Source organism: Anguilla anguilla, chromosome 3, assembly GCF_013347855.1.
Source record: "Anguilla anguilla isolate fAngAng1 chromosome 3, fAngAng1.pri, whole genome shotgun sequence".
Lineage (NCBI taxonomy): Eukaryota > Metazoa > Chordata > Actinopteri > Anguilliformes > Anguillidae > Anguilla > Anguilla anguilla.
The window spans coordinates 21,337,670-21,361,666 of NC_049203.1; the positions used below are offsets into that span (position 1 = coordinate 21,337,670).

Here is a 23,997-nt window from a genome sequence, read left to right on the forward strand (position 1 = left end):
GCGGAAGCTAAATTTTCCAAAGCTGCCGCTGCAGACACTGCAGACACTGCGGACGGACATCTTCATTAGACTGTGTGTGGGTGGGGACAGAGGCTGACAGGTAACACAGGGGGGAGAGAGATATACCAGCAGCAAAGAATCTTCCCTCTAATAAAATGGATAGCTGAGAGACTGATGGAGAGGGAGAGAAAGAGAAAGAGAACTACACGTACCTGAGAGTACGTGCCTGTTCTCTGGATATATATATATGCACACCTGGGGTGTTAAAATAGCAGGAGGCTAGGAGGCTGGGAAGTGCTGTTCCCACACCCATTTCATTAAAATTTTATTTGTATAGCGGTTTTTCAGAGACACAGCCACAAAGGCACAATGCAGGAAAACAGGAAAATATGAAAAGACCGCCATGAAAAGCACTATGAGGAAAGCGTGTACTGCTCAAGATCAGTTATGCTGATATTTTATGCAAAACATTACTGTATATAGAACACCTTTGCTGATACCTAGAGATCATGAAAATAGCCCCCTTCCCATGAATCATAAAATGGATGAACCCCATAAAAATGTTCCCTGCAATGACTGAGAACAGCTAACAAATGTTCATTTAATATCAGAATAAAACAGGAGAATAGCCATTTTGTTATATTATCGCAACAGGGCTTATTAGTTTGAAAATGTAGATTCATTCATTTGAAAAAGAGCCAATTTTCAAAGTGGATGGGGGTAGAGGTACAATTGATTTTTTTTTTCTTTCTGGCAGCTACCATTTTTTTAACACATCCTGCTACAGATTGTTTAACTTCTCTCTTCTCTCTGCCAAATGACTCTGTAATTGGTGAAAAAACAAGGTTTAAACAGACAGCAGGTCCGGAACAGACAGACTGGAAGCTAACAGCAGACTTTCAAATAGTCCTTAAAACCCTTGGCATCAAGCTCGAGAAGATGGTCTTAACAGATAAAAATAGCCACTAAAATTTGCATAACCTTTTCAATTAAAATGCATAATTCCTGTTTAACAGGAAAGCATTTCCATTATGTGGAATGTGGCTTTATTGAAACACTTGCACAGTTTCAGAGACTGAATATTTCTTATTTACCTTCAAGTGGTCTGGATTTAAGATATTGCCATTGTGTGTTCACATTCGTTTGCACACTTTATGCTATACAATGCAAGTTTTCGGAAGGGAATGTAATTCTCTTTTTACCTGAGAATTAATTATACAGCAAAAGGATCTTCTTCCTGTCCTTCTAGACTGTAGAACGTTGTACTTCTGAAGGAGAACGGATTGCTGTAACTCAGAAATATCTTAGTAACAACTGAATACCCTCTACTGTTCAAGGCAGTCAATACAAAAAAAACAACTGCCTTTTCGCCTGTGTTCTATTGATTGACTTAACCAATACCTGGAGGGGTATTTTTTTCAGATGCCCTTGCGCAAGGATACCACTACAGCATAGATTGGACATCTGCTAAATTCATCCCTTTGTCTGTCGGCCTTTTCCGCAGGTTTCAACTCCCTCGTCGGGGGCATCATGGGATTCTCCATCCTCATCAGCGCAGAGGTTTTCCGGCACCATCCGGCAGTCTGGTACCTGGATGGGACAGTGGGCGTCCTGATTGGCCTGATCATCCTGGCTTATGGAGTAAAGTGAGTCCGTGCTTTACACCCCCTGGTGTCTTACACACAGGAGTGAGGCTAAAAACGCTACCCTCTATCTCTGCCTGATGTAAATTGGTTCCTCTCTCCGGGCCATAATTATACTCCATGTGCGGAAAATTCCTTTTCGCCTACTTGAGCGCACCTTGGTAACTCTTCCCCTGGGCGATGCACTAATGTTTTTTTCCTTTTTTGTAGTTCTGTTTTTTCAAACACTGCCACAGAATTCCTTTGGGTCGGGTGGTTAGGCAGTGCAGACTCCAGTAATCTCACAATGATTTCAGATCATTTCAGAGAAATGGCGCCCTCTTTCTTTGCAACATCGCAATTGCAAGTGAGACGCTACATGACATCACAATTGCTTAGCGAACACTCTCCCACTTGTGCTGCAGGCTGCTGATGGACATGGTTCCCCGGGTGAGACAGACGAGGAACTACGAGAGGTTCGAGTGAGAGTGGGACCCCAGCGCTTGGAGCGTGGTGCTTGGTGGGGCGGGGCCCTATCCAAGCCCCGCCCCCTCAGGCACACACATGGAAAGAGACTCAGAGGACAAGTATAGACCTTAAGGTGCCAGTGGTATTTCAGTTCAAACCTCCCATTGTCTGTATCTTTAACCCCAGCTGTGTTATTTATGGTTATGAACTGAAGAGGAGAAGCTGAGAAGGAAGGGCCTCACCTTTCATTCTCCGCCCATGCAAAGGTGGGTGGAGCATGTGGGGTGGGCGGAGCATGTGGGGTGTGGGGCGGAGCGTTGTTTCACCTCGATGGTCTCCTTCAGCTCCCAATGTCCCCGCTTCAGAAAGGCACCATTGCCCTCTCTGTGATGCTCTCCAAACGGTAGCCTGAGCTGCCGGTTAGCCACACTGAAACCGTGTTCTGGCCACTGCAATCGAAACAGGCTGCTTGTCCTGCGGTCACTTGCGCTTCTGATGTTTTTTTGTTCCGACAAAATGGCCCATTCTACATCCTTCCCGGCTCAAAGTATTTAACGAGTTTGTCTCATTTGCACGGTTTTAGAGGTGGACTGGTGTGAAAGACACAACTGATGATGAGTTTGATCATTCACAAGTTGTTAGCTAGGCTAGTTAGCCCCATGAAAAAGGCCTTAACAGGGTACTGTCCAGTCTTTCCCCAGTACTGACTAGAAATAGTTTATTTTACATTGTTTGAGATGACTATATTAATGTATAATAATTAACATCTTTTGAGATGATTATATTAATAAATGTAGAATACTTAATATATTTGAGATGCTTACATTAATGATATAGAACACAGTATTTTTAGATGATTATATTAATGATGTAGTCCATTGTGAGGGAGGTACCTGTGGCCGCAGTGTAGGGTAGGTATAGAAATCCACCTGTGTGGAATCAACATCAGGTGGTCTTACCTGTGTTTAAGACCCAAGGAAACCGTACCAACCTCCTTTTCCAGGCATCCTTGGGAAATCTCTAAACGGGAAAGAAGCACAGAACGTTGACAGGAATGTGTTGTAAAAAAAATCAGGCAAAAACTCAGATGTCCATTCAAAATATAATTGGACATCTGAATATGAATACGATTGGCCAATGAAAAAATCCGTTGGCCAATGTTGGTTTCTGAGCAGAGCACAATTCTGTAAGTTTAAAAAAGACAGCCTTACGGAGAAACTATGGAGAAAGTTCTCTATACACAGAACTTAAAACATCCCCCATTGATACTTATTATTAGCCATTATTTTTGTTTTTATTCAATATGCTATTATTTATCATTTTATTGTGTTGTTATTTCCAGTTTCTTGCGGTATCTTGAGACAAACAAGGATTATATGTTTACAATTTCAGCATATTTATTAGGGCCATTTAGCATAATTATAATGGGATACTAAAGACATTTCAAGGGGTGGCTTCCTCAGATGAATTGTCTGGTGTTTGTTTGGATTTTTAAATTATTGTTTGGTCATCTATGCTGAATTTGAATAATAGAATGATTATTAAGAAAGTTTGACAACTGACTTTCAAGGGAAAATCAAGCATGTGGAACCGAACGTGTAGCTTTTTCCATAGTTGTTTAAATGCTGGACTTCATGGGTGAAGCGAAAGAACTTTCTCAATTTGATTCATCTGGCCTCATTTAACCTGTATGTTTCTCTAATACAGCATGGGAAAAGTGAAACTGCTTCCGATGCTGTCACACATTGGATCATTTGGGCCAATCAGAAGGTTCAACTTTTATTGAATGGTGACTGAAATGTCAAAGTTTCAGTCTTTTTGGTAAATTTGTATGGGCCTAAAGTCTAATGAGAAAGCACCTTATATTCAATGCAAAATAAATACATTTCCTTATCAATTTACATTCAAAGAGCATTTTACCTCCAAAACGTATAGTCCGTGGATAAAACATTCAACTGCTGTTACAAAATAAAAACTGTACATACCGTCTCCCACCTTAAGTAGCTTGGTGTTGGAAAAAACTATATGCCATCTTTTATTTTTGGGTGAAATTCCCCTTTGAGAGGCTCTGTTATCTATTTAAATGGAAATACCGGTAGAATTTTAAGAGATTTAAATATGTTTATGCTGTCGATTTACTGTTAATGTACCATTCATACTATCAACTGTATAGTTTTATTTATGAATGTGATACCAGCACCTTTTGTATATATGGTAATTATTGTACAGATAGTCTAGGACATGTTAATATTGCTATTGTCTGTTTAAGGAGACACCTGTGAAATTAAGCAAAAGTTAGCAATGGCATAACAGATTAATATTATTGTGCTATTTTTCAAATGAGGTTTAAAAATTGTATGTTTTCCCAAGTGGTAGATATTACTGTAAACTTTGGTTGTAGATCTGTACCATATAGAAAATGTACCCAGTGGTGTGAGAGTCGGCGAGTACTGTAACAAAAACATGTTCTCGTTACCAGGCAACGCGCCAATGTGATCTGTTGACGGCTTGTCTGTTCTGCTCACCGACACGGCACAAGGAGTCCCTTCCCACCGTCGGTTTCATGAAGTCTTTAAAAAGCTATCTTGCCTGCAGGATCTGATAACATAGCACTATGGAAGGTCCTCAGAATGTAGTTACTTCACGATCGCACCTGGTCCTGGTGTGCATTCTGTCCCAAGACGCACATGAACTTGAACACACACACAATAGGTAGGATTTGACAACTTGGAGCGCAATTTTGTTTTGGTTGTGTGAGCCACACTTTCACCACACTAAAACAGTTCCTTTAAACTACAAATACATTAAACCTTGAGAGTTGTTGAACTAAGCTAGTTTTATTCAAATATCATAATTTGTGGGCATTTATTAATAAAATCAATTACCAAAAGGGTAATGTCTGTGTATGTAGCACAAAACCATTCATACTGATGTATGGTTAAACGGAATGAGACCGGGCATGCATGCACATCGCAGTGAGGTTCCATAGCTGGACTTACTGTGACCACAAGGCTCACTATACATGTTCGAAATGAGCATTGCAGCTGTGCGGACAGACGAGCCTTTGGAAAATACTGCACTGCATTCTTCTCAAATGTCTATCGCTTAAGAGCTTAATTTAAAGATACCAGTCTTAGATATCAAAGCCATAATGACAGATAGGTGTCTGTTCATCTCCAGATACCTTAGACCTCCAGACCACGAGGCTGAAGATATTCTCCAGTCAGCCACCGTCCCTCTTTGGCACTATTGAACATGCTGGCATGTGTCTGCGGTTTCCTTGTGTTGAACACTGAATACAAGTAGCACAAAGAGTAGCACACACACACACACTCCCTCTCCCCTTCTCTTTCTCTCTCACACACTCTTGCTCTCGCACACATTCTTCCTCTCTCTCACTCTCTCTCTCTCTCTCTCTCTCTCACACACACACACACACACAAAGATATTATATTCATTTGTATACCCCAATGTGTCAATGCAATAAGTGCTTCTGTAAGCCTGCACACATCATTAGCATTTTAGACGTTTAGAAGAGCTTCACGGGCCTGAGCCAAGGGTCTGATGCTGCTTTGCATGGGCTGCCAGCCACTACACTTTAGACTCAGAAGTACAAGCTTTACCCTCCTGCGAGCTTGCCATGGTTTGCATCATCAATACAGAACATCCATCGCTCTCAAACGCACAGAAACACACGCACACACACACAACTTTTGTACAATATTAACTGCACCACTATGTGCTCAGAATGTAATGTGTGAATGTAACATATTGCAGTGGTACTACTGTGGATGATGTAAACACAATGTATATTTATATAGACCACCCAATGCGACAGTGAGGTTACTTTGTCACAGAAAAAGGTTTATTGAAAAATAAAGTTTTATCCTGCGTATTCATCAAAAAGGGTGAAAACAAATCTGGTCTTTCTTTTTCTTGTGTTCGCTTTTGTCACTACCTTTTGCAAACACCTCCAAGATTGCAAACAAGACACGCAATAAAAATGCTTTTTTACCAAAAGGTTCTGTGAAAGAATGTTGATAATTTAAATTAAAAAAATAATAAACTCAACATGACATTATCTTATAGTTCAGATACATAGTTCAGTCGCCACTATAAAGTAGGCTATCGGTGTTTTGGCCGTCTTATCGCATTGGTAAACACATTCTAATGTTACCACTTTTGCTCTTGCTGAGGATCTGACGCTTCGAACGTTAATCTGCAAAATTGAAACCCAAACAAGGACTGACTGGACTAATTTAGTCGTACTGTAAAAACCTGACCCACACAAGGAGAAAAGACTGTTTTCTGAGTTTCTGACTGAAAGCAAAACATGAAGCAAGTAATTACACTGAATCCACGTAGTCCTCCTTCGGGCCTCTCATAATAGCATTACGCACCATCACAACCAATCGTTAAAGCCGCGGCTGTTCATTGGTTACGCAGAAGACACCGCTGTGGAGACAAAAGATAAGCGTATTCTACAAACCATAACAAGGCATACGCTGAACTTTAAAACTCATCCTTGCTTGGAGATTCTTATATTTGCTAACTTGCAAAAAATAAGAATAAATAAAACAAAGCAACAATGGCAAACAGTTATTCAGATTTCTGTGAAATGGCATTAACTGCAAACCTTTTTTTTTTTTAGCATGAATTAACAATTCCCGATTTGTCACGTGTAAGGTGTGCATGCAAGATGTTCAGGTAATTATATATCTGTTACCCAGTGATTACATTCCAGTAATTACATCAATATTCATATATCGTGTTAATAAACACAGCTTACAGTGGCTGGTTAAGCAGATATTAGTCTGTATTGACAGATGTGCAAATCACATTGTGATCTAAATTAAAATAATAAAATAGAACACATGAAAATAAAGTTCTTGCTGGCATTTAGGTAGAATTAAACTGTGTGGTGCTTCAGTCCTGTCACAAAGCACTGGCATCTGCGTGCGCGCGACGGGACGCAGCGAACCAGCTGTGATCAGGACATGGGTGACGGTACGAGTGTAGCAGTGATGATGTACACTGAACTGGCCTTCAAGCGGGCCACAACGCATGCAACTACTTCCTCTGGAGTGATGCAAAATACAAATTAGAGGTCTGACCAACGGACTGCCACGAAACTCAAATTCACTCGGTCCTTAACTGTCGAATCACAAAGCATTATTGTAGGTTTCCCCTTTATTTGACAACAAACTTCAGTCTTTTTAGTAATATTTCAAAGATATATTTTGTGCCAAACAAACCCACAATGATCGCTCCAAGTTAAGGCTGAAGTGCAATGCAGGTTAGATTGAATCTGTCCTTAATTCGCCTATGTACGTGCACAGAAATCCACATTGGCAGGCACTTTGATTTTTTTTAAAGATAAAACGTGACTTTTTTTTGTGCTGAACACAAGATTTCTGTTAAACACGCAGAAAGGCAGTATCCACTTCTTCCAAAGGTACTGACTGACAGTCTACTCTGAACAAACAACTCCATCCTTACACCCACATATACAAAAGTGATCGCACGAAATTCCCATTAAATAAAATAACCTTCAATTAAAATATCATCTCCCTTACCGTCTACTATAAATAAAAAGAAACCAAGTAAACTTGCGTTCCATTCAGCAAACACCTGTGACAAAGATTTCTGTACAAAATAAATAGAAAATAACGAACCCCGATAAGAACAGTATTCAGTGTCGATAACATTTGTTCAGCTTCAGCGAGCATGTCGCATAGTGCATCTTCCTCACAACTTTTACATTACTTCAGCAGATTCCACCCAACAGGTCACAAACCTGAGAATCCACGAATGCAATTATTCAAAATATCCAAGTATAAAGGAAACCCCGGAGGCCAATCGAAGGGTTTCAAATCGTCTGAATTCTGCGAGGAGCAGCAATATCTACACCTATGTAGTTCTGTACACATATCCACGTATCTTTCCTTTCTTTATATAAATAAATATAGACACCCATCTATAAATACACATTTCGAATTCTTCTTTGCATCTATTTAAAACATGTAAAACTCAACGGTCACTTGTGCAGGGACGACCATGGTGATTTTGTACAGATCTAAGCAATAAGAGAGATCGCGCGTTTCCTAATAGACTTTACAACTCGAGCTGACCGCCTCTCGTCTCGATGGGCCTGCGACTGGCTACACAGGGCGGTACATATACAGTGTCGGGACATAACTGGGAGTGAATGTACACCCACTGGCACCTCTTTACACCTCTAAAAGTGACACACTAGTGCAAATCTACAAACTTAAAAAACAAAAAAAACTGCTGAACGGCAGAGCCGTCGGAACGGGGACGGTTCTGGTTTCCCAACATAAAACTGGCGTATTGGTCCCACGGTGCGACTATGCGTGGTTCGAGACCGAAACCAACGGTGAGATCGGGTAACTTCGCTGCTACGCAGCTCCACTGCCAAGCAGCCAGGGGGCAGCGGAGAGTACTGGCATCTTTCAGTTTCTTTACACACTACCTGTAATTCAAGTATTTCAGGCTGATATTGGAGAGGTTTCGTATGTACACAAACACATATATATATTCTCGCCACCAGAGTCGTAACATCAAACGGAATATTCCACAGACGTCCCTCCATCGTCCACAACGTCCGAAACGCCGTCTGGTCCGTCGTTTTTGCGAAACGCAAAAGTGCGCGTATCCCGCGCGGGGTGCCGAAGAAGCCGTAAATAAAGATTGCGCCCCGCAGGCCGCTCCCTCCTGGAGTTCATCTGCCCGCCTCCCTGGCCCAGCAGCTCCGAGGGTGAGGGTGGAGGGGAGGGCGGGGCTTCGGGGAGGCGGGGCTATAGGCAGCCCTCGCAGAGCGCCACCTGGCCCTTCATGTAGTCCCGGCAGGGGCAGACGCGCCTGAGGGAGGGGTGCTCGCCCGCGCAGCTGAAGAGCAGGAGGTCGGCCTGGAGCACGCAGTGCCCCGTGGCCTCGTTGTACGCCGGCACCACCGTGTCGCCCGCCGAGTCCGCCGTCTGGCACCGCACGCCGAACCTGCCGGGAGACGGAGACGGGGCCGCGGCACGGCCGGTTACGCCCAGGAATTTCAAACTCAAACCTAAAGTCAAAACCAAATACTAATCCTAATTCATCTGAATCGCTTTCACCGCCTTAGCTGGGGTTCAGCCCGGTTTCTGTGACGTTTCTAAACCAAACTGCATTCGCACTCTTCGACTGGCAGTAAACAGCCTTCGTCACATACGAACAGAACGCAAACAGGAATCGCGTTTCTCTGAAACACGTATAAAAATAAATGCATTTCTGCAGAGGCCGAAACGTGACCTCACGTGCCCAGCCGTGGCGACTGCACACGCGCAAGCGAACCGCGCCTGTTGTTTGTTCCCAATAAACATTCACATCAAGCGCAGCAGCGGTCGACGCGGAACGGCACGGATTTGTTTGCTCTGAACACGACGCGCTTTTAAGACAGCTGGAAATGCCGAGTGAATGTCTGAGGGGCTCGAACGTGGCACCACTGTCCTTAATAAAGCCTGGTCCCAAAGTGGGCCTGTGAATGGGGTTAGCTCTTTGAAAAGCAGGCTCTTTGGAATGTTTTTAAAAAAATTCCAAGTCAGTGTTCTTACTTGTTACTTCAGCATTGGAATGCTTGTTTGTCATTGTTACATCAGCAATAGAATGATTCTTAGTGATTGCTACATCAGCAATAGAATGATTCTTAGTGATTGTTACATCAGCAATCAAATGTTCACTGAAGAACATTCTAATCACATATTTGTGGTAGTATGCCTTAAAGGGTTAATGAAGAAAAACAGAGTGACACAATCACTCAGACAGAAGTGTAAGGGTCTGGGGCAAAATGTAGCTTACACTCAATTCCACTGTAAAGCGTCTTTGTGACAGTGTCTATAAAAAGTGCTATACAAATAAAAGTTGAATTGAACTGAACCAAGAGCTCATGATGCACATAAACACTACAAGGTACTGAACTATTCCCACATTCGTATGTATGTATTCGCACTGCAGCAATATCACAGGGATACTGCATTCACATTCAATTATTCTGCACACATCAGAAAAGTGGAAACATGCCAAATCGATACAATGCCTCCATCTACTGGAATGACAAAGAACTGCACATTTCAGAATGCAGAACACATAACTTTCTGCTAACACATAACTTTCTGCTAACTTGTGACTAAGTGTGTGTCATTTCCATGTTAATGAAGTGGTAAGCATGTCAGTGCTTTTGTGCTATTGTGTAACAGTGCAACAGTGCAGAAACAGTGTCGGTGTGTGTAATCATTACTTTATTGTGTAACACCGCAGTAACAGTGTGAGTGCGTCAGTGTGTGAGTATCATTACTACTTTACTGTGAAACAGTGCAGAAACAGTGTCAGTGTGTGCAATTGCCACTTTATTGTGTAACAGTGAAACAGTGTAGTAACAGTGTGTGTGAGTGTCATTGCTATTTTATTGTGTATCAGCACAGTAACAGTGAGTGTGTCAAACGGAGTCAGAGCAGTGACTCACTTCATCAGGTCCTTGTCCATGTTGAGGTGCTGGAAGAAGGACGGCTCACAGATCAGCTGCTCCTCCTGACACACCTGCTTACAGGACTTCCCCGGGGCCGCCAGCTTCACCTGGAGCGCGCTCAGTGGAGGCCACATCACCTGGCCGTGGCAGAAGTCCTGCAGGCGGGGGGGGGGGGGGGGGGGGGGGGACGCAGGCGTGAGTGTCACCTGAGAACTGCTCAAATCTGGGTGTGTGTGGCAAAGCAGTACTAACGAAGCTGCAGGTTTGAATCCCAGTAGAGGCACTGCAGCCAGACTCTTGGGAAAGACACTTTTACCTGAACTGCACAAGTAAATACCAAATAAATGAAATCTCAGCACCCACATTCAGAAAATGTGCAAAAATTCACTTTTTGTGAATGTGAAGGTCTCAAAAGTAAACTGAGCTAGTTTGATGGTTGCGGACAGAGATGTGGTTTCTTTTCTTATATAACTGATTATTAATTTAGTTGTTGGACGGTGTAGTCGTAAACTATAAAGGTCAAACAAAATCAAGGGTGGGTATCAATTGCTTCCTGTATGAATTACACAGCACATAAACAAGACAAAAGCAACAGGTTAAGAAAAATGTAGGATGTGCACTGTGTTTGCCAGCACAAGTTATCAGTTAAACCACCAATGAATCACACTGCTGCATTTCTGTATGACAATAACATTTTATGCATGTTAATTTGCATGTTTTTTTTTACCACCCTCAAATCTGTGCACTGACATCCGCGAGAAACCTCAGCGTTTCCTGCTCTGCCTAGCGACAGCGGTGCTTTTATTAGGAGCTTCTTCATCGCACGTTCACAGCGAATCCAATCAGGGAACGGTCCGCTTAAGAAAGCGCTTTAATGAGTAGAGCGGAGGGTCATTACCGGACTTCAGGCCCCGTCACGAGTTCCTACTTCCTGTCCAAACATTTCAGGACCAGGGACAGCAGTGGGCAGGCGCACAGCTGAGGGCGATTGCTAATCAGCCCAAGTGTTGCTAGTTGCTTTAATGAGGCCTCTAATTGCACGGCCCACTCTGCTAGCCTAGAGACATTGATTAGGACAGGGGTAGTGGTCCCTGGTGCTGGAGCTGGGTTTAGCCCCATTTGATCTTTAGCACAGGAGTTTGATGGATCATTAAGAGTCTGTGCCTGAATATCCAGAGCCTGACTGGTGAACTGCTGGGTACCTCTAGCGCATGGTCACCCGTGTTCATTAGAGGTGATGTTTAATCCGATCTCAGAGATACGTTTGGAAACAGCAATAACAAGGACCACGGTTGCCCCCCCCAGATTAAGATTACGGTAATAACAGTTTGGCCTGGATGTGCATTTTCTTACACATCATTCTGTCCAGATTTTGGGAATGTTTGCTATGTTTATTTGTACCGTCTAAGCCATGGATACTCCGGACCTCGATTCCAAATCCGGCCCAGGTTTTCCTTTTCCCCCGGGTAATTAACTGAACAGTTAGTGCTACTGATTGGCCAGACTGTCCTCACACCACACTCCCAGGTAAAGGGAGGGTGGGAAACCAGCAGTGCTTGGACCTTGAGGGTCGTGATTTGACTAACAGGGTTCCGGGCAGATAATAAAGCAGCTTTTGGCTAATTTGCTGTTTTATCCCTCTCTTAAATGCGGCCAGTGGGCTCATTTCATCGTAGGGACAGAAAACTTCAGTGTGAAAAACACAGAGCCGCTTATCTGGCGGGTCTATAATATCTGTGCTTTCAGGGCACGGCAGGGGCCACCATGTCCAGCGCATCACTGCCCGATTCCACTGAATTCCGCTTTGTGATTGGACCAGGTGAGGCATGTGATTCTTCTCAGACCATAGGTGTGCACTTCACGCACTAAGATCAAAAATGAAAACCATTCTGGAACACCGGAAAGGAAAATGGAAGTGAGGCGAGGAGGACGCTCACCTGATTCTCGATGAAAGCGTTCACTCTCTGCAGCATCCCCTCACAGGTGAACTCGTAGGGCAGGTAGGGCTCGATCTGTGGGAGGGAACGAGAGCAGGTGAGGGGGGGGCGAGATGATGATGTCATGTGCAAGTGCTCTTGACTGCGCAGCCCTGATCTGTCAGAGGTGCGAGCGCTGGAGAATCGAGCTCTGTCTATAGTCTCCTCGCACTTTCAGTCCACTGTACAATTAAGAGAGGACTCTACCAAGCCTTAATAAAGTACACAGAAACTGCAGGGGTGACCTGCACAGCCCCCCTGCACCAAGCAGCTGAACCGTGACATCAAATAAATATCTGAGCCGTCATCTCTTGGGTGCACATTGGGTAAACTCTATTACTGCTTGTAGCTGAAACACAATCTCAGAGAGAACCGGATAACTTTTTTAATAAGTCTGCTTTTTTTGGGAATTAACAAGTGCAGCAAGTCTGCAAACCCCAGTCCAATTCCGGCAGTGTTTTATCGGCTTATTTTATGAGCGTCGAAGTGAAAAGTACAGGTGTGATGGCGCTTCCCATAAGCAAACGCAATCTCGCTAAAAAACAGTCAGCACTTTACTTTGTAGCGGCAACTATAAATTTAATATGACATAAACTGAGCTCAAGCGTGATTACGGTATCCATCTTGAGATCGAGTGCGATGTGACGGCTTTGTCACTAAATGTGCTGAAGCTGAGCGTGCGGGAGAGCAGAACGCGGCGCCACCTTCTGGCTGAGGATGGATTTGACCGCTCTCTCCACCTCGGCCGGGTTGTCGATGTCGACGGTCCACACATGGGGCTGCCCTATGTACACCTCCGCGTACGGGTGCTGGGACGTCAGCTGTGGGCGAGAGAGAGAGAGAAAGAGAGAGAGAGAGAGAGAGAAGAGCGGAGCCGTCAGTCAACAACCAAAGATGCTCTATAGCCTCATGTTTTTTTAAAGATGTTCTACTTTACGCTGTCACGGTTTCACAGTGACACGGTTTCACTTAAGCCAGACAAAGGACGTGCAGGCGACGCGACCGATAAACCAAAACTCTCACCTCTCGCAGCGTGGGCTTCCCTTTGAAGAAGTCTGTGTTCTTGCTGCTCTTCGGAGGGTTGAATTTCGGGTTGAGGAAAGCGCACCCATTGGCTATGGCCTCCAGGGGGGCGGGACCTTCGTAGGGGAAGGACAGCCCCAAGAACAGCTGAGAAAAAAAGAGAGAAAAAACGCACGCCCGTGACTCTCCTTCCTCTCGGGCCGAGAGCTGCGCGAATGTTCGCCGTCCCCCCCGCCAAACGGGGCTCCTTTTCACCGAGATAAAAAGCTCTTTCACAGTTTACGGTTCCCCTCCAACACTTCAGAGTGGGTGTGACCTTAATGACATTCACACACTGTAAAAATAGCCTGTGTCTGCAGTTGACAACCGTGAAGAACCTAAACAAAAAAATAAAAAAACAGTCCATCTTACACTCGCTCAAAAAGTCGTAAACAGGAAGCTGAGAAAGCTGAAGAATGTGAGGCCGTTTCAGAGACACTGAAAGCTATTGGCTCAGTGAAGAGCTCCATGGGTCACACGGAGCTCAGGGCCTGGCAGAGACGGCTCGAGCGGAGTCCAGAAAAGAAGGAGCATCTCGTCAGCGTGGGAACACTGAAAAAGGTCAGCCAGCAGGCAGACGGCCTCCAACTACCCAGCTCAGCTCAAACTGCTTCTGACACGGCTGGCGAGTCAAATGCATTTGCGTGACTCTGCACAAACATTTTTATTTTTTTTGCCAAGCATCACATGTGCTCCTAAGTTGAAGAATTTAGGAGCATCCTTATGCATTCCCAACGAGTAATATTCTCCTAAATATTTTTTTTCAGTTAGCACACATCAATTTTTCACAAACAAATGCTCCTCAAATAGGAGCACTGTTTACTAAATGTCTTAAAAACCAAATAATCACAGACAAGCAACAAAATACCTCAGTGGGCCACTGTGAACCCCGCTAGTTAAGCAAACGTTTGATTGGCCAGGCTAGGCCAGCCACACTGTAAGCTGGAGTCTGGCCAATGACGTGCACTGTAATAACATTTGTCATAAGTCATAAGCTAGGAGGGGGCTGGGACAAAGGCCCAGCTGTGAGTGGCCGAATGACAACATCTGGCAACAGAGGAGTCCTTCTCTCCTGCGGCGTGACCTCACTCCTGTACGGTAATGTCACTGGCCACACACGGAACGCGGGCGTGAGGCTGAACGCAGCAGACCCACTGAAGCGCGGAGGCGCAGTTTTGCTTGCCGCCAGCAGGTGGCAGCAAAGGCCCGCTGCACGCCTGCTGGAGAGCGGAGTTAGACAGAGCCGACCGCAGCCTGAAAAACAGCTGCTGTTTACAGGCCTCTTCAGTTCACAAAAGATGATGGGGAGGGAGAGAGCTTCTTTGACCTTCTCCGAGCTAATCCAGGAGAGAGTGCACTCCGGGAAGTGAAACGCAGGAGAACAGGCAGAGGTATAATTGGGAGAAATCCTGAAGACAGCCCCTTGACTGCTTTTGTGCAGGAAAAAAAAATAAGAACAGAATAAAACATTGTGTCACTGTGTACCAGGAGCAGAAAGCCTCAGACGAGATGAGGGACTGGTGGGTGGCTCATCCTGCTACAGCGCTGGAATTCTGGGTAATGACACACCACACAACGTAGTACAGAATCTTACCAGCGCCTGAGACAACTGCATTATGTTCTTGTTAACTGCATAAACAAATGTATTTAAATTAGTGATAAACTACGGAACAGCAGACATTTAATAATAACCACAAATATACATCTACTTACTAATAAAAATATTATGGGATGGCCGTGATAAATGAGGTCACAATTTAGAGTGCGATGCTTAACACAAAGTGTTAACTGGTTAACGCAGGGGTTGTCAAACTCCGGTCCTGAGGGTCTGCAGTGACTCCAGGGTTGCGCTGTTTCCTTTTAATCAGTAGCCCTGGAAACCAGGTGTGCGTGCAGTCTTCATCCAATCAGCGACTCTAATTACACACTCGGGTGCCGGAAAAACACCCGAAACCAGCAGACCGCCCTGCACCCCTCAGAGACAAGACAGGCTGAGTCAAGAGTCTGAAAACGCCGCTTCGACACCGCGTCTGTTTTTAACACGAGCGAGCGGCGAGAAGTCACAGCACCGAGGGCTCGGCCAGAACAGCGCTAATTAGACCGCGCGGCGGAGTCGGAAGCGTTTGCGCCTTCGCACGCTCGAAAATAAAAAAACCAAGCGGTCGAAGACCGGGGCGGCATTCGCACGCTTCCGGCGCGGCGTCCGGCTCTTCAGATGCTGACACGCCGCCGGCTTTTCCGCCACTGCGGGAACTTCTCGTTTCGTTTGTTCGAGCGGAGACACGGAACCGTAAAAGCCGAGGCCGTCCGGAGCTTCGCTGCGCCGAGCTCGCCCATCACCGGACAACGGCGCGGTACGACGCCTGCTGAGATCGTCACGCATCTGAAGGTTTAACAGGGTCCTTGGAGCCCCGGTGGCTGTTAACTGTTAACAGCGTTTCGAACGGGTCCTGTTACGAACAGAGTCGAAAGTCAGAGAGCCAAAGATAAAGCATTTAAATGCAGACGGCAACTTTTACAGCCTGATCACACTGCAGGAACATTTAAAAAAAAAAAGCACTATGGCCTTTTGGTGAAGTGGAAGTGGACTGATGTCACTCACCACACTGCCCTGATATAATCACCGGAAGCAGAACGGGAGCACTTCATCACCAGAAACAGTGAAGCAGCACTTAACCACCGGAAACATCGCGGCTTCCAGATCCGGCAGGCCGGACCGACGATCTGGCAAACCGTCCTGTGATATCTGAGCCCTGCAGAGGAGGCCAGATTCCCCCTGATATACTCCACTAACCACCACCACTGGACTGCTCTGGACTGTTCACCTTCTTACAGTCACAGTACTGTAGAAAAAAATCTGATAAGCTGTGCAGAGAATTAATCTTAATTTTTTTCATTTTTGGCAAGTCGGTCTTTATATTCTTTTAAGTAGTATCATCATTTCCTTTTTAAATAATTTTACTTTTTAAAATTTACCTGTGTGCTGTATAATATCCACTTTCCAGGAGCACTGTAGCCCTATTAAGTTGCCCGACGGGACGAGTTTGATAATGCGTGACGTGATTCCGGTCTACAACAGCACGCCCTTAACCCTTTAGCTCTGTCTGTCCGTTTCAGGACACCGTTCCCAGCACCCCCCGCACCAATTAGAAACCTGCGAGTCCAGTCTGGATGGCATCCCTGCAATGCTCCCTCTCCTGTTGCCAGACAGCAGTCAGACAGCTCTACGTACCGTTTCCAAGGGAACCTCTGCAATGAAGACATACACAGACATACTGTACATCCTACACATCTGTCCTTTTTAATGTATGTGCTTTCAGTCCCAGAATCCTGTGCCTGCTAGAAGATGACAACCCTGCTATTCGTTTGGGGTTCTCAGTTGTTTTTCTGAGACTTCCTGCTAGCGCCTATCCAATTCGTTCCCTTATTTTAGTGTTGTGTGCCCAACTCTTCGAAGCCCAAGAGAGCAATTAGCAGGAACAATCTGTATCGGGTGGATGCTTCACTTAGAAGAGTGCGCTCTACGAGGCCAGGATCGAGCTCGCTATCTTAACGACTGTTCTGATATCCGATCCAGGTACACAGGAATTAATTAGAGCCCCCGACGGTTCCAAACCTCGTAATGAGACCGTCTCGAAGTCTCCAGGTTTCCGAAACTCTCTCGCTTTTTTAATCTTCGCCGTTTTAATCCCGAAGGAGCACGAGGTGACGTGAGGACAGCCGCACGCACACAGACTGGCTTCAGTTCTCCGCTCAGCGCCGTGGAAATCAAGAAACATTCAAATCAGACCTGTGACCCAAATTAACAGCAGTATTATCTGGAGTAATGAATATACGAAACAGCACTTGTGTAATTCCAGAAAGGGGTGGCACAGGAGACAGTGTTTTGTGCAGGCTGGTCTTTTTATCTCCACCATGGCTGTGTCTCCTTCCTGTGTGTACAGCAGGAAGATGGCCACGCGTGTTTTATACTAATGTGTGGCTAACATGTACTAGAATGTGAGAATGTGTGCTATAGGAACATACTCAAAGCGTGTCTCAGAGCCCCGCCCTGTCAGAGACATGACAGCATGTCGGGGGGTGGGGCTTCTCCACAGCTGTGTCAGGGAACCCCAATGCGCAGAGAGAGCAGTGACTCTCGCAAAGCCTTCTTCCACTAATGCCGCCGTAACCGAGGTGACGCCCCAAGCACGAGCGCGTCCGTTGCAGCTCATTCAAATTCCACATTAATTACGAAATTCCATTTAAAGCAGGACAGGGGATTCCGCACGTGTCTCCATGGCGTGTTTCGCCCGAGGGCGTTCTGTTCCGTCAGGCTTGCAAGATGTAGCCTAGCCTCACCTGCCTCGTGTCTGTACCAGTGGTGGGCAATGAGCTAGATGTGTACAGCCAAATGGCTCATTTAGCCAGGGTAACTGGCGAAAACTTTGTTGAACTTATACCTGTGCAATGTACAATGACAATAAAGTTTGAATTGAATTGAATTGAAAACAAAAGCATACACACACACACACACACACACACACACAATGGCTCTTCAGGACCAGAAATGGCCATGCCTGGTCTATTCCATTATATCACATTGCATTACAGGCATATAGCAGATGCTCTTATCCAGATTGACTTACACAGCTTCTACTATTCCCTACCCCCGCGCTGTACGTGGGCTGGAGGCCGTGCTCACCTTGGTCTCCCTCAGCAGGAGCTGCAGGTCTCTGCCGCTCAGGATGCCGTGGTTCTTCACGTAGGTGGGCAGGTGGACCGTGCTGGTGCCGTGGACCGTGCCGTGCACCTCCGCGAACCTGTGGATGATGTCCAGGTAGTCCTTCTTGTCCTGCAACAGAGAAAAAAAAGCCAACTCTCGTCAAGAGTAACCCTGATGCTTTCGCTCGTCACCCTTCGGTACAGCTGAAACTGTCCTGTGAGTTAATATCTGCCTCAGTATGGCTAAGACTATTCTGTGGGTTAATATCTTCTTCAGTACTGCAGAGACTATTCTATAGTTCAATATCTGTTTCAGTATTGCTGTGACTATCCTGTGAGTTAATATCTGCTTCAGTACTGCAGAGACTATTCTGTGGGTTAATATCTGCTTCAGTACTGCAAAGACTATTCCGTGGGTTAATATCTGCTTCAGTACTGCTGAGATTATTCTGTAGTTTAATACCCTCTTCAGCACAGCTGAGACTATTCTGTAGTTTAATATCCTGCTGTTAAATATTTTAACAAGGCTCTTTAACCTTAAAGACTTTAATAAATGAGCCACCTGAATGAATACATAACTCTGTAAAACTATGCAAACCGTGGACTAGCGGGTAATGCATGTTTCATATGCATGTTTCTCACGCAGCACCAGTGCACTGACTGCACAGCGAAAACCTCAGTATCTGGCTTTCAAATGCTTGTTCTTTAAGATCCAGAATTTTAAAAAAAACTACAGCACTTCACATTAAGTGCACTCGACCCAAAAATATCTCCGCAAATGTGTTTGTGTTTTAGTGGGCGGTTAAATTGTTCGGCAAGAAAACGCACTGTTCTTTTATTTTTTTTAAAAACGTGATTCACGATCTGTTTATGAGCAATGACCCAAAAAGGGAGAGTTTTGGCAGGAAGAGTCCATCGTGACTAAGCTTAACTGGAAGGAAAACCGATGTTCACCAAAATAAGGACGCAAGTATTTTAAGACCCATGTTTTCAAAGCAGTTCATTTCTGTCTCCAGTTCTCAGATGTTCAGATTCAACACAAACCCCCCCCTGCACCACAGGCTGACAACAGCACCAGATTACCCATTACACGCCTTCTCAGAAACATTACTGATGGCTTACCTGCCGGTTATAATTTAACCCATAACTGTGAACTTGTAACCAATAAAAACCCAGGAAGGAGCAAGCTACGCAGAGTCGTTATCCTGAGGCTGATTTGTGGAGCTTGTGCATAAAGCAGAACGTCCTGTCCAACATATTCCCAATCTTTCAAAGAATGAGAAAACTGAATCAATGAAACAGCCCTGGGTATATTTTCATCGTTATAAAATGAACCATGAAACAGCCCTAGGTGTGTTTTAATTGTTATAAAATGCACCATGAAACAGCCCTAGGTGTGTTTTAATTGTTATAAAATGAACCATGAAACAGCCCTACGTGTGTTTTAATTGTTATAAAATGAACCATGAAACAGCCCTACGTGTGTTTTAATAGTTATAAAATGCACCATGAAACAGTCCTAGGTGTGTTTCAATTGTTATAAAATTAACCACAGCCCTAGGTGTGATCCTTTCTATTGACAGTTTTAATCTGGGGTTGCTCCTGTAATCAAAGAACAGTGCCAATCCCTTGAAGTACACCCTCTCCCATTTTCACCCACCCCAAAAACGTTAAAGCCACCTCCCATATTACTGAGCCCGGCTTAGTTACAGTAATCCTAAGCTTCTTAAACACACCCGGCAAGCATGGCAGTCACTGACCAGGTTCGAATGACGACGCAGGTTCTACATTCCAGCAATACGGCTGCTACGCTTCCACTGGTCAATGAATCAATTGAATTCATGAGCATGTAATCAATATTATGGTAATGAGGACTGTGTGCCGGGATTTTACACAGCCCAGAGGCATGCTGGGATTTCAATCATATCGTACATTTATTCAGCTGTGTGTGGGAGTCATAGAAGATCTGAAAGTAATTTGGAGACTCTGCTACGGTAGAGAACAGTGACAAGGAGGATGCATCTCACACACCTCCTTTGTCCATGGTGTCTACTTAAACCATAAATCACAAACACAGCCACCAGGCTTAGCAGCAAGAAATTAAGGATACTAATTTTCTCCTGCCCTGAAACCTAAATATTACCCCCCCTCCTCCCACCACCCCAGGCCAAACAATATCTCCTGTTGTTGCAGCGGCTAAGACTGAAATCCTTACGCGGTGATTTATAAATACCGCACAGAAATTCTTCTGCAGAGATTATGAACAGTATCCGCTGAACACCTAGAGGAGACAGCAGGGAGCCTCGCACAGCAATAACCTCAGATACTCTGCTGCCATATACTGTAAACCGAACCTCGTAATTCAGATATCCTGTTATTACCCTTATACATCCTCCCTCGGAAAACGCGGCTTCCATCACCGACGACGCCGCGCGCCGTTATAACTCAGACGCCCGGTCGCCCGGGAGACCTCGGCCCCGCCTGCTTTCGGACTGACGGCTCCTCTCTCCCCGTAGCCGGTGAATAACGGCTTTTCGGCGATTAGTCGCGTCTGCCAGCTTCCGCCCGGCTGCGCTTTAATAACAGGGAGGGGAGCGTGCGCGAACGCAGGAGAACGGCCCATTGAAACGTGCGCCCGCGTTACGGGGGAAACAGATGGCGGAGGCCGCGGAGAAACGGGCCCTTCCGCCGACGCTCCTCCGCCTGTGCGCTCGTGCCGCATATTAAATCAAGGAGCGGGGGCGGACCTAAATAAACTGCATCCACTCGCAGGCTGCCCGGAGGAGGCGTCCATTAGCGATAAGAGGCACAAACACCACGGCTGGGCACCGAGGCCAGCCCTGCTCCGATCTCAGAGGCCATCGCTCACCCGCTATCACCCACAGAGCCGACAGCTGGGGAGAGAGGAGCCGGCGTGTGAGACAGAGAAACACTGCTGCATGCTGATGGAGGACTGGCTACGCTTCCACACACAGGTGATAACACACACACACACACATATGCAGACACACATATACACACACACACACACGCATACACACACATACGCAGACACACACACACACATAGTCCGAGGTGCACATGACATGTTATTCATCCATTTCGTAGTGTGCTTTTCTGTGTAGTGGTAACCATATGGCAATCTGAGTGTGTCTGCAACACTAAGTATTTTTTCCTCTCTCTCTCATATCAGCTGGGGGAGGCGAATGCTAGAAACGTGTTATTCTAGGTCAGTGGTCAGGCCTCAGGAGACGAATTACTGCCTCTGTGTCCCTCAGAGTGAGATACGGGGTCAGGAGAGAAAGTGTGACGCAGGCCTTAGCGTATCCCAAGGTCATCTGTCCTGCAGGAGGTCCTGGGACCACAGACTCCATGAACAACATCTGTGAACACCTGTTCCCCTGCTCATTAATCTGGATTGAATTTGATTGCATTATACAGTATTACATTTAGCTATTTACTGATTGCTTTAATGCTACACTGGCTGCAGTGTTCCTCCGCTCCTTGGAAAGTCCCAAAGCAATGACGCTGACAAAGGATGTAGATCTCATTTCAACTTTGAGGGAAATTTGTTTTGGTATTTTATTGTATTTTTTGTGGGGGGGGACTCTAACAGTACCACCCATACAACATGATACTGTAATACTAGAGGGAGAGATCCCCCCCCCCCCCACGTATCTACATCCATGACACTGACTGATCATAAAGAGCATTACCATCATTCCAAGATGGAATTTTGGACTCTTCTGTATGTGAAGGGGAACTTCACGCCGTAGCTAAAATCTGTGTGGCCTCCGGCAGCCATCTTGTTGAGGAACTGGATAAGGCTGAATGCAGGTCACACCGAGCCGAGCCGGGCCGCGTTAGCTCCGCGGCGCCGCAGACAGCGCCTGCCGCCGTAAAGAGAATCCCTGACCCGGAGAGATCCGGGGAACTCCGGGGAGCTCGCCAGCACAAAGGAGGACGCGCCGTTTGTCCGCCTCACAATGAGGCGCTCTGTCCCCGGGAGCCTGCCGGCCGACCCCGCGCGCCCCGTCTCTCCCCCCCCCCCCCCTCGGGGGCGTAAGGCGAGGCGAAAACAGACAGGCGCGAGCAGGCGGCTGATTAGCATCACAGCGGAGCTCGGCGGCTCCAGCGCTGCTGTCTGCGCCGCCGGGTGAAGCGATGTTTAAAAAAACTAATGTTTCCACTTAGCACTCTGTCATCTGCTTGAGGAGGGGACAACAGATGTGGAGCGATTTTACTGCCAATAATATTTACACGTGTTCCACAACTCACCGCGAAGCGCAATGCCAGCGCGTTTTACGCATTGCAAAACTACAAATCCTAATCTACAGATCTTAAACCACAAATTGCAAACTACAAATCTCAAGCTGTGGACACACAACAATAAATTCTGGCGCTATTTTTCCATGTACGATAAGGAAAAAAACGACGTGCATGCACCAATCAAAATTAAGGTATCCACAGCCAATCAGGGGAAGAGTAGCTCATAGCCAATCAGTGAGCTGTATGAACTATCTAATGAAAAATATTTTCTTGCCGAATATACATGTAGATGATCAAACTTAGAAATCTTTCATTAGTTGCTTGCGATAACGATAATGTTTTAATGGTAAATGTTGGTCGAGCAACGACCAACATTATGTAAGTTAGCTATGAATGGGTCTCTATGATTTCTATCAACTTCTTGCTTTGAGAAACCACACAGCAAAGCTTTCAGCATGGTGACACAACAGCTGCAGAACTTTCCCTCAGCCTGAGGCTGCTACACTGAAGCTAAAGTAAAAACCTCAGTTTGTCATCATAACACTGCCGCTGCGGGTCGTCCATAAAGAGGACGATGGTGGGGATCGAGGAAGTCCTAATACCAATTGGGACACATTAAACAGGGCCTTGAGCTGGAATCTTTCTCCTCATTACACCAGCTCATTAAAACGCCCCAACAATAACATTTTTAAATAAAAAAAACGGGAGGGTACACGGCAAGGGGTCTTCTTACTGGATAATGCAGTTTTTCTTTTTTTTTCCTCTGTGTGTAAGCTGATATTGTTTTTGGGCCATCGAAGGCAAGAGAAGAATCTGAGATTGCTTTAGTGCTGAGGGGGTAGAGAGAGGTAGGATTACAAGTGACAGGCCAGGACTGGGAAATAGGGCCAAATCATCATAAAACAATAAAGTACCGTTGACAACAGTATTGCAAAACCGCATACCATTACACTAATGCTTCACTGGCATACCTAAAAATAAGGGATATCGCCCAGTCCTATGACAAGCAACATCTGACTCTTGACAAAGAGCGTCATAAATAGCAAAGGGACAACTTCTGCTTCACAAAGCCCCATTGCGTAATGAATCCATAGATAACACTGTTTTGAGCAATATGCATTTAAATGCACTGGTCTGTTAAGTGTTGCATAAAGTTGCATGGCAACAATCCCCTTCCGATCACTGCTGGTATAGAGACACGTTCGTTAGCCTGACGTTCTGTCAGAGGAGGTGCGGTCTCTAGAAAAACAGGTATGAACTATAATGGGAAGAGGCGAAAATAGCTAAACAAAGGAGGGAACATTGTTTTAACAGGGTCACCTGCCTGCTTTCTGCGATAGAGGACTCTCGTTTGGTCAGTAGCGATGGCAACCCACCC

General features: G+C 45.5%; 2 protein-coding genes across 3 annotated transcripts in view; one reads left to right on the forward strand and one right to left on the reverse strand.

The window, feature by feature from the left end:
• Positions 1-6,076, forward strand: part of LOC118222129 (transmembrane protein 163-like) — a 52,555-nt gene extending 46,479 nt beyond the window's left edge. Inside the window, exons 7-8 of the mRNA XM_035407465.1 lie at positions 1,505-1,646; positions 2,048-6,076. Coding sequence (XP_035263356.1) covers positions 1,505-1,646; positions 2,048-2,108 — 203 coding nt within the window. The 3' untranslated portion in view covers positions 2,109-6,076. The remainder of the gene's footprint in view (positions 1-1,504; positions 1,647-2,047) is intronic.
• A 1,184-nt stretch (positions 6,077-7,260) lies between these two features.
• The window catches only part of LOC118222127 (alpha-1,6-mannosylglycoprotein 6-beta-N-acetylglucosaminyltransferase A-like), a 77,615-nt gene continuing 60,878 nt past the window's right edge, over positions 7,261-23,997 (reverse strand). For both annotated transcript variants that reach the window (XM_035407463.1, XM_035407464.1), the window contains exons 12-17: positions 18,331-18,480; positions 13,608-13,754; positions 13,289-13,405; positions 12,546-12,620; positions 10,606-10,763; positions 7,261-9,107 (exon numbers count right to left, since the gene is read on the reverse strand). In XM_035407463.1, the coding sequence (XP_035263354.1) occupies positions 8,909-9,107; positions 10,606-10,763; positions 12,546-12,620; positions 13,289-13,405; positions 13,608-13,754; positions 18,331-18,480 (846 nt within the window). In that variant the 3' untranslated portion in view covers positions 7,261-8,908. The remainder of the gene's footprint in view (positions 9,108-10,605; positions 10,764-12,545; positions 12,621-13,288; positions 13,406-13,607; positions 13,755-18,330; positions 18,481-23,997) is intronic.